This window comes from Mercenaria mercenaria, unplaced genomic scaffold (assembly GCF_021730395.1).
Source record: "Mercenaria mercenaria strain notata unplaced genomic scaffold, MADL_Memer_1 contig_1841, whole genome shotgun sequence".
In the NCBI taxonomy this organism is placed as follows: domain Eukaryota; kingdom Metazoa; phylum Mollusca; class Bivalvia; order Venerida; family Veneridae; genus Mercenaria; species Mercenaria mercenaria.
This window is the reverse complement of record NW_026459851.1, coordinates 18,976-29,488: the sequence shown is the minus strand read 5'-3', so window position 1 is coordinate 29,488 and position 10,513 is coordinate 18,976. Positions and strand designations below refer to the sequence as shown.

Sequence of the window (10,513 nt, the reverse complement as noted above, 5' to 3'; positions counted from 1 at the left end):
ATATAAAATTAGTCCTCATGCATTTTAATGAATTCACAGTAGCTCCTCTCACTATGTGTAATATATATATTACATATTCTAGAACCTCCAGGAGAACAAGTTGAGAAAATATATAACGCAACACTTACAATTTTGCAAAGCTCCAAAACGCCGAGCAGGTTCATCTCTGCAATCAACGTAAGTGCTGATGGTGAAATTCTAAATGTCACAGCTGAAGTAGTTCTCTCCGGTGGGACTGTGCTTGAAACTATTGAAATACATAGGCCTCAATTAGAGTATAAATGGGAAAATCTCAAGCCCGCAACTAATTACACAGTTCAACTATATACATTTAGCAATGGAGAAAAGAGGATTCTTGCCACATTGTGGACAGTTACGAGTAAGTGCTAATGTTTTTGTTGAAATAGTCTGTAACCAGGGAACCAAATTGCGAATAATGTGTGTCGTCATGACTGAAATGATGGCTACATTGCAAATCGGTATTTTTTTTTATTTTAAAGAATTCAATAATAAGATCAATAGGTTTGATAGAGTCTGTTCATGAGAGGTAATGACATATGCAACACCTCCCACGCCCCCTAGCACCGGCTTAAGCGGAATTCTATTACCCAGGTATTGAATGTAATCCATGATCCAAAAGAATCAGAACATATAACACCAAAACCAAGTATGTGGAGACTTTTTCAAAATCACGTTTGAAATTATCACAAAGACAAATTACATCTAAATCAGTATGTATGATTTTAATATTATATTTTCTTGCACAGAAAGAAAAGTTTTTGAAATCAGTACAATGGAAATAAAATCTGTTTGAAGATCCCATTGAAGCGTAGAACGTAACAAAGTGAAAAAACAGCAGACTCGGTTTGACCTAGTCTATTCATGAGCGGTACTATAACGTGCAAGTCCCCTCATACACGCCTAGAATACAAATTGAAAGCACTCCTCTATCAAGAAGGACCAGAAAGATTTGGAGGGTATGACTTTTTAAATGAAATCACTTCTCAAAACACATGTAAAATGGCATTCATAATACCGTGAAGTTATCTCAATTTATGGGCATGAAATATTGAATAACACCAACGGGATGACAATTATGATAAAACAAGGGGAAATATCAAATAAGAAGAGCGAAGCTCTAAGCCTCCCTTGAACTCTATCTGTGTATTTACGAATGTGTGCATTTTTAATGCAAAATCAAGGTAAATATACGGACAGCAACAACAGTGAGGATAAACCAAGGAACGCAATGGGGCATAGTCTTAGAACGGTCTGTGGTTAAATACCACTGGGAAGTTAACCGATTGAAGATGCCCAACACCTGAGTTTGAATCACCACCAAGTTCCAAAGTTACATGACAATATAATGATAGTTATTTCCGTCAGATATAATTCCTTACACACGTACTGATATTGCAAAATACATAAATACCCCTGTAAATATAAATATATATACAAATATACAAACGTATCATATAGCATTTGATTAATAACTTTGTTACAGAATAAAAAAAAGGTCACGGAAACATGACGGAAGACACAGCATAACGTCCAGCTGTAATGTGACTGAACAACAAACATACCATGTGTCTTAAAATTGTGTGATTGTAACCTCTTTTTAACAAAACCTTTATTTTTACCGAATGTTGCAGGGACATTGCTATGACCCAGAATCTTAGTACAAAGTTTTTCAGTAACATCGCAATAAATTCAGGTTGTAATAAGCACTCATTTAAGTATATTATGTGGGAAAAAGATGTTTTATGGTTTAATATCTTAAAATTCTTATTCAAATCTGAAAGATACTAAAGCACGTCTGAAATTACTGCCCATCCTGCTACACTGAAATGTTATAACTAAATATTAATTTAATTTAAAAAAAATGAATACGCAAATTAAATGGCTATCTAGATACTTGTCCATTGTTCCTAGATCTCGTAATTAACACATTTTTTACATTTGTCATTTTAGAAGCAGCTTATCGCCCAGCTTCGGCTAAAATTAATATACTGCAAGCAGACATTACAAATCATAGCTTTACAATCATCATAAAATATGACCATGGAAGCGAAAATCTGACAGGAGAAGGAAATCTCCTTCTAAAGGATGGCAGTGTGATTCGTTCATTTTCTGTGGACAAACCGTCATTGCCAAAGACATTTCAAGGTTTGACTATTGGCACTAAGTATATTGTCGAGGTGCATACATATCGACATGGACAACGCACTGAACTAGACCGAGAATGGGTTTTCACACGTAAGCAACATTTCGAAATTGGATTTGGTTTCACATGGCGCAAAACTTATATTAAAGGCATAAAGTCAGTATTTTAATATTAAACTGTGAAGAATAGCTAATGGCAATACATTTTTTAAATCAGAAATTATCATTAAAGTCTATGAATTATTTTAAATGTATAAACAAATTAATTCAGAGCCAGGAATAGAAGCTTATCTACAGCCGATGTCGACAGGAAAAACAGAATTAAGCTCTACAGCCTTTCGTTGCCAGTTTCATACTTCAACAGAAGTTGCGTACAGTGTTCGCTGGATTGTACAGAGAGATGAAAGAAACTACACAATTTCTAAGACTGGTGAAGAGAAGCATGAAATATACGGTCTGTCTTTAACAGAAAAGGATCTTGTGAAAAATCATATCTCCTTACCTTTCCATGTAAATATCGCAGTACACGAATATAAATATCTCATGACATGTCGGTATTGTTTTGTATTAGCTCTTCTCTTGCAGTCAGTAAGGAAAGAAAAAAAAGAAATTGCTTTCATTTTTATACGTAATTATAAATGTGCCTTTATTTTCCGATGTTTTTAATCACATGATCTTTAAATATTTCAAAATGTTTTATTACAAATATATAGTTTTAAAACATATGCAGCATGTATACATTCCTTAAAAAAACATTTCAACATATTTTAGTGGTGTGAAATCCTAACTATTGAATAAACACAACTATTTGGCGTTTTGAATGCAAATATACATTGAGAGACATTTTGAAATAATTCATGTTAATATTACAGGTTTCGTGCGCTATAGCTGAAAATCCAGATATAACGCAGAAAACAAGTTTCTCTGTGTCGTCCAACATAATATCTGCTGGTATCAAGGTAAATGCTAATACTGATATCTGTCTATTTGTGTGCAACAATGGTATTTTTTATTTTTATAATCTGGCGTTTTAAAGAGAAGGAAAGGAGGTAACTATATAGTCATGTCATGTTTAGATAGCATGTAAAAGGTGTCCACCTTGCTCAAAGTACAGTTTTTGTTGAGATTAAAGTCACGCCAACACAATTTAAGGTTATGTGGCAAGTTCTGAATACCCCAGGTGTCCCTCTAGGTATTATTTCATGATGGGCAGACACCTATGTAGAACCACTAACATTCCATTATCAGCCAGAATGTCTTTCTCACATGAACAATTTTATACCATAAGCTAGGTCTCGAAATCACATCAGTGAGGGGCAAGTGATTTAAAGCCAGCGACCATATCCAATCGGCCGCGTAGACTAGGCATCCTTAGTATAAACCTGTAAAGTCCTCGTGCAAATATATATTATTTATCATGGCTGTCTCAAGCTTTGTCTGTCGTCTTTAAAAACAATCAGTTTATTAGGTAGAACAAAATACATTCTGTAATTCTATTTTGTCAAAGTTTTATTAACAATTGTAATATATGTAACTAGATATTGACACCACAAGTGACTATGCATAGGGACGAAACTGCCATCATTCGATTTTCACCCACAGTTCCAATTGGCTGATACAGCTCCCAGATGGCTGCTCACGACTGCAAGTTAACATTGTCTATCTCTGTACCCGTCAGCAAAAATTGTACAGGTACATGTTAAAGTATTTGTTTATTTTTATTTACTTTTGCGATGTTTATTATGCTTAGGTTAGGATCATGCCAACACATGTCAAATTGCGACATTTTTAGCTTTTGATGATAACGGTTCTACCCAGTCGGCCCTCTGGACATAGTTTTAGGCATGGAAAGAACTATTGACATTTCGTAACCGGCTTGATGCCTTCCTTACATGAAGAATGTTACACCCAAAGAGATGTTTCGAAGCCAAATTCCTGAGGGACAGATGATTTGAAGTCTTCGACATTGACCACTCACCCAAAAATGTCCCTACGGCGATTCGTTATATATTTCCAGATATACAAAGAACGTCTTGGAATGCTTAATATTAATTAGTGTATCCATGCTATATAGTATTGATTAGAACGTCTGCAGTTGTTGTTTTACTTTTCTTTTTATATGATATATGATGAAACGTTACCTTCATTTGTCCGGAATAATAAGAACAATTAAAAATTACACTATAAAATTGTTTTCAATTATTAATTGAAGGTATTTCAACAAGAAAATGCAAAATCAGTATATCGGGAGACGAAGGTATCGAGCATGATCTTCAAATACAAGCCACTGAAGACGGCCAATACGGCATGCTGGAGGAGATAACATATAAAGTCATTTTGAGAACGGCCAACCTTAAAAACAACACAATATGGAATGGTTACATCTTAACTTCTGTAACGATTAGTGTTATCACTGACTTTTGTGGAAAACTATTCTGTTACACATGTTTTATGTTTCTAACCACAATGAGTGTATGAATGATACTCAGATATCTTGTTCTTTTCATTTATACGCATTTAAATCTAACGTGCATTCTAACACGGCCCAATTTGTTTTCCTTTTAAACAAAGAAGGCTAAATAACTATGTGTTATTATTCAACAATTCATTTTTCTGACGTCACCACTATTACGTCAAAGCGTTAGACAGCATAGCGGCGCGCTGGAAAAGAAAACAACAGAAATCAGGCAAAATATGTTATGGATACCGTCATAGACTTAGATATTACCACTTTAAAACGTGTTAGAATCGAAATAATATATCTCAAACAGTGATTTGCTCGTGAATAAAATCATTGTCGTTTAGATGTTTATCATTATATCACTCGGGCTGAGCCCTCGTGATATAATTCCTTCGCATCTAAACTTCAAACAGTGATTTCATTCAACGACAAATCACTGTTTGGGATATATTATTTCTTAATTAACATTACAGTAATGCCTTGCTTTGCAAATTGTAACTGCCTGCTTGCTACACATTATAGATATTACCATACACTAATAATTATATGAAAGATCAAGTGTTGAAACTGCAGGTAAATGTTAAACCAGAAATTGCAACATACTGGAGAGGTAAACGATGTGAAGCCTTGAATGATCCACATATGTATACATTTGATGGCGTGTAAGTATTTACACCTCACTATGTAAACATGCAAGAGGTTAAATCTCTGACAGCAGCTTTCTATATCCATCTCAGATTTACTTCCATTACTAGTCAGTATTGGTAAACATGCCATCTTTAAGACGACACCAACTGAAGTACATCCTTCAAAATAATTATATTTGAGGGCCCTTAATTAATTTTCTTTTGTTCGATTGAGGGTGTGAAGTTAAACCAATCAACTGCATGTACATTGTGAACCAAAGCATTGCAATTGAATTTTTGTTTAAAATAAGAAACAAATATAAATAAGAAAAAATATAAAAAACTAAACCGGAAAGAAAACTTTGAAAAAAGACAAAACTATTTTTTTAAGACTTAAGTGCATTACATGAACTCATGAACAGACTCAATCAAACCGATATTTTATCAAAAATCACAACAGCAATCTTTAAGTGCCGTGTGGCGTCCCGTACTTGGATTCAGTTCAAAAAAAGATGTATAATAGTTCCGTTTAAGCCGAAGCTAAGGGGAGTGAGAGGTGTTGCACATTTCATTATCTGTCGTGACCAGACTCAATCAAACCGAGTCTGCTATTATTCTGCTGGGTTGTATGCTATGCTTCCAAAGGATCCTTTTATAGATATCATTTGTAAACCTATTAATATGGCCATATACAGTTTCTCACTGCTGACCCTAATGTTAATTGAGCTCATTGTTTTGGTAGGTTTGATGAACGATGCTATATTGAATCTTCATATCTTATGTAAAAGCAACAATGTTATCTGTAATAATCACTTTTTTAAATAACACCCTTATTTACACTGGAGCCACTTAACTCACCAGAATTGCATATATTCCTTATATTCCTATATTGATGTAATATACGCGTAATATGATAACATTTATAAAATTATATTTTAACAACAAATATTGTTTTTTACTATTTCAAATACAGACAGTACGAACATCATGAAAGTTTCTCAGATGAGTATGTATTGTATATCCACACATCGTACCAAGCAAAGGTATATATGTTCTTAGTGAAATGCTACTGTACAATTATATATACCTGTATTGTTTATTTGTTGAATGTGTTATGTTCTAAAGCACGTCGCAACGCTTTGTTAATCCAAATTTAGAAATATGTGAAACAGTTCCTCAATCACTAGATCAAAATAAAATAAAAGCCAAAATATATTAAAATCGTAAGAAAGTTGTTAATTTATTGTAGAAATTGATATTAAAGAAGACATAAATGACATATCTAGATACTAAGCATGTTCATACACTAAAATAGGTTCATCATAAATTAGAACGCTGTAACTCGAACACGATGTGTAACTGCGGAGTTGCTGTGCAGGCTGGTAGAGATATTTACGTGATAAGCACGTGCAATGATATCATGGAAATAGGATATAAACAATGTGATGATGGCGTCCTTCTTGTTAGACAAGAAACAGACGCTACGCTTACGGTAAGGTAAACTTTAGCTGTATTAAAGTTGTTTATTATAACATATTTGAAGATGTATGTGTAAAGAACTATGTAGAACGAAAATCGCGCTGATAAAATCTTTGCGCCATGTTCAGACTTCCTTAATCTTTTTACAGATTTTGTTTCATCTTCGCTCTCAAATAAAAAGTCTTAAGTCTATTAACATTAGGAGCTTTCAGTAATGCTCTTTGATATATTATTAGTACAAAAATACATTTTATCATGTTTTATCAATGTTTCAAGTGTCATTCTAATCCTCGCATTGTTATTATTATTATATACCAGATTTACATGGGATGGTTATCAATGATATATGTGAAAAACTGCACACAAATTGTTAACAATAGGAAAACATGTAATCCGCTTTTAGCGCAGATGCTATTCATTTAAAACTATGCGCAATGTCAATTTCAGATTTATTTACCATATGGAACATACATAAAAGCACGCCTAGACAAAGCTCCATATTTCAATTCATTTGGAAGCATGATAGTTTCGGTGTCCGTATATCCTTCCGTGCACGATCAGCATGGCCGCAGTAGAGGGTTGTGTGGTTCACTTAATAACAACCGTACAAATGACTTTCACGACTACAACAGACAAATCAACATGAATAGATTTGAGTTTATTCAAACTTGGAGGTTCGTTTAGATGAACATATTATATAATAATAAAACTCGCAAGAAGTGTTAGATAATCAATTTGTTTTCTAATGGCTTCAGTTTCCATATTTTAATGATTATTTATTTTTGAAAGAAAGCTAAGTATTTGAAATGTAAGCGTAGAAACAATGTTAATTATCTGAACATTATATATACAATGTAGCAACCTGACCTTCAAACAGATATGGCATGAGGAGGTAGTACATTGCATGTTGTTCTAAAACGTTGTAACTGATACAAGCAATCTCAAATTTAAAAAATGCTAGCTGAAGATATTGAGTACGCTGTTGTTATTGTATTTTAGAGTTTCAAAAGAGGAAAGTTTATTCAAGACAAATGCTAAATCAACAGCCTCGTGGGCACATCCTGCTTGCACATGTAGTGTATCCAGTGGTCAAGTAACAACCAAGGATAAATGTCACCTAGGAGCAGATAACGAATGTGCAAAGGGAAGAAAGGTCGGGGAACAGACATGCAAACTCACTGAAAAGATACCTATCGAGAGTACTGAGAAGCATACTGTTCCTGTTCTAGATCTGAGCAAAGATGGCAATCACAAAGATGACGTAACTGTTTGAATTGTACCTTTTTATTTTTATACTTGTAAATCAGATTTTTATTTTACTTTAACTGCTAAATTGTTTTATGTTACGGAAATAAAACAATTGTTGCAACTTTTATAGTACAGTATTTGATATTCAACTTTGTTTTTCTTATTTTAAAATTTTTAGGCCTCGAAAGGACCCGGATTGACTGAAACAACGCCAAAAACTAAGACAGAATCACGTGTTTCACAGGTTGTCATCATTTAATTTACATTAATCATTGTATTGCTTCAAACGATAGTTTCTTTAAAGCGTTTGCCTTTTGAAAACATGAATATCCCTACTTTTATCTTTTTATTTGATTTTTTCAAGACTGCAGTTATTATATGTTTTTCTGCATAATCATTGTCACGTCTTGATCAGTTTCTATAACACATCACATAGCATTTTAAATTTTTGTGGGTTGATGAGAATCCCTCTTAATCCTAATTGTTTAACTGCTTTGATTTCGGAGACTAAGCAAAAAGAGAATGTAAAGCTTCTGTTACGGTATAGATGACTGCTGTCTCAACATGTTTTCATCGTTAGGCAACGATGCAGGAAGTTTTAATAAATGTTTTCAAATCCAGCTTTTTATCAAGAGTTTGACATTCACTTCAACATTATATCAAACATTTTTGTTAAGCATGTTAAACTCTAGGAAGAATAATTCAACACGTCAAAGATTTTGTTCAAACTTCATATATTAAGCATTTAAAAGTATTTCTATTATAGACAACAACATCTATCCCAAAAGAACACTGGAATCACACTAAAGCTAGAACGTTTTGCACAAAATACATGAATAGTTCAAGGGCATTCCAACTCTGTGCACGGGTTCCCAACACAGGCACCGAGCGGGCTATTGAAACATGTACACAGGATATTGTTGTAAGTTATTGATATTATTTTGTTACAAAATGTAGAAATTGTTTGGTTTTCGGGTTATATTTTTTCGTGTTAAGTCAGATAAACACAATCTTAGATCATGTGGTGACGTACACATTTAATATTAACGGAAAACCCATATTTTTCCTCCGGAAATAGTTCAAGACAAATGTGGAGACATTGATAGTACCACCGATTTTCCTCAAGCCAAGCAGTGACTTCTTTAAAGGACGACCACATAGCGCTACTGTCCACAAAGATGTTGGGCAAGAGATTCAAAACCAGGGTAATTTTGATATGAATAAATTAAACGAAAAACATGACACGAATAAACAAAGTTCAGATAGGCTAAACAGGATTATTGAAAACAATGGTCTTCATGATATATGGCGAGTGATTAACCCTAAAAGTAAAAGCTATACTTGACATTCTAATACAAAAGCTCCTATATTTTGTAGGTTAGATTATTTTCTTGTTTCTCAAAACTTAATTAATGTTGTTTCAAAATGTACTATTTCGCCAAGTTATAGGTCAGATCATTCAATCGTAAACGTTAAAATAGACTTAGTAAAATCAGAAAAAGGTCCGGGATATTTTAAATTAAATAATGTGTTTTTAATGTTAACCGTTGAAGGAGCTTCGATCCTGTTGTGGAGAACCGTCTTTATCTAATGTCTTGTTGGTATATTAATATATTGGTTGTAATTTAAACTACTTTTGGGTCCTTTCAGCTCTGCATGCGGAAGAAGGTCGTTTCCAAATAAATGTCAGAGTTTTTTTTTATTCCTATTCGAAGGAATCCTCGATTGTTTATACTTGCTGATGTTTAATAAATGGACATAATTATTCTGTGAGCATTTATGCATTGTGCGGGTGTAGTATTTTGTCATTCTGTTTAGTGACTTATCAGTTATACAGTTATTTCGCAGGGAGGTAGGCTGCCGATCTCCCCGAGAAACTATTGGTTTATGTTTAATATAGTTTGTTTATGTATCTATATATTTTGTACGGATATATCTTTGAAATTAACAAGGAACTTAAACATGAAATTGGTCAATATTTTATGTATATTTGCAGTTTTTATAACGACTTTATGTTTAGTGACCTGTTACAATATTATCCAAGCCTGGAGTATTGAGGTACTATTTTGTGTGTTATTGGACGATATACACTTTAATAGTGTGATACTTAATCCTGAATACCAAGATGTTATAATCAAATCAATAAATAAAACGGTTCAAATTAATAGTGAGGCCAACCCAAGTACACTTTTGGAAGTAATAAAAAGTAATGTTAGAAACGAATTTATAAGAATTAAACACTCAAAAAGAAAACCTCAACTATTTTTTGGATGAACACATTAGAGGAATTTTACTAAGAGCAAAAGCTGAATGGATTGAAGGAGCCGAGAAGAATACTAAATATTTTTCAGATCTAGATAAAAAACCGAAGATCCGAAGAAAAAGTAATAAACAAAATTGAAGACAATGGATTAGTCTTAATAAAACAAAATACATTATTAATAAAGTACATTCTTAATAAAAAATTATACAATAAAAGATGAATATCTTACGAATGACAGGAATCTTTTTCCGGATATGCATAAACAGTTAAGTA

At 33.2% G+C, this 10,513-nt stretch overlaps 1 protein-coding gene across 1 annotated transcript; it reads left to right on the top strand.

The window, feature by feature from the left end:
• The first annotated feature begins 6,954 nt into the window (after positions 1-6,954).
• Positions 6,955-9,437, top strand: LOC123563033 (von Willebrand factor D and EGF domain-containing protein-like). Its single transcript, XM_053532884.1, has 4 exons — positions 6,955-7,403; positions 7,729-7,990; positions 8,156-8,221; positions 8,744-9,437. Exons 1-4 carry the CDS (start codon positions 7,249-7,251, stop codon positions 8,909-8,911), a joined length of 651 nt encoding a protein of 216 aa, XP_053388859.1. The 5' UTR covers positions 6,955-7,248; the 3' UTR covers positions 8,912-9,437.
• The last annotated feature ends 1,076 nt before the right edge of the window (positions 9,438-10,513 follow it).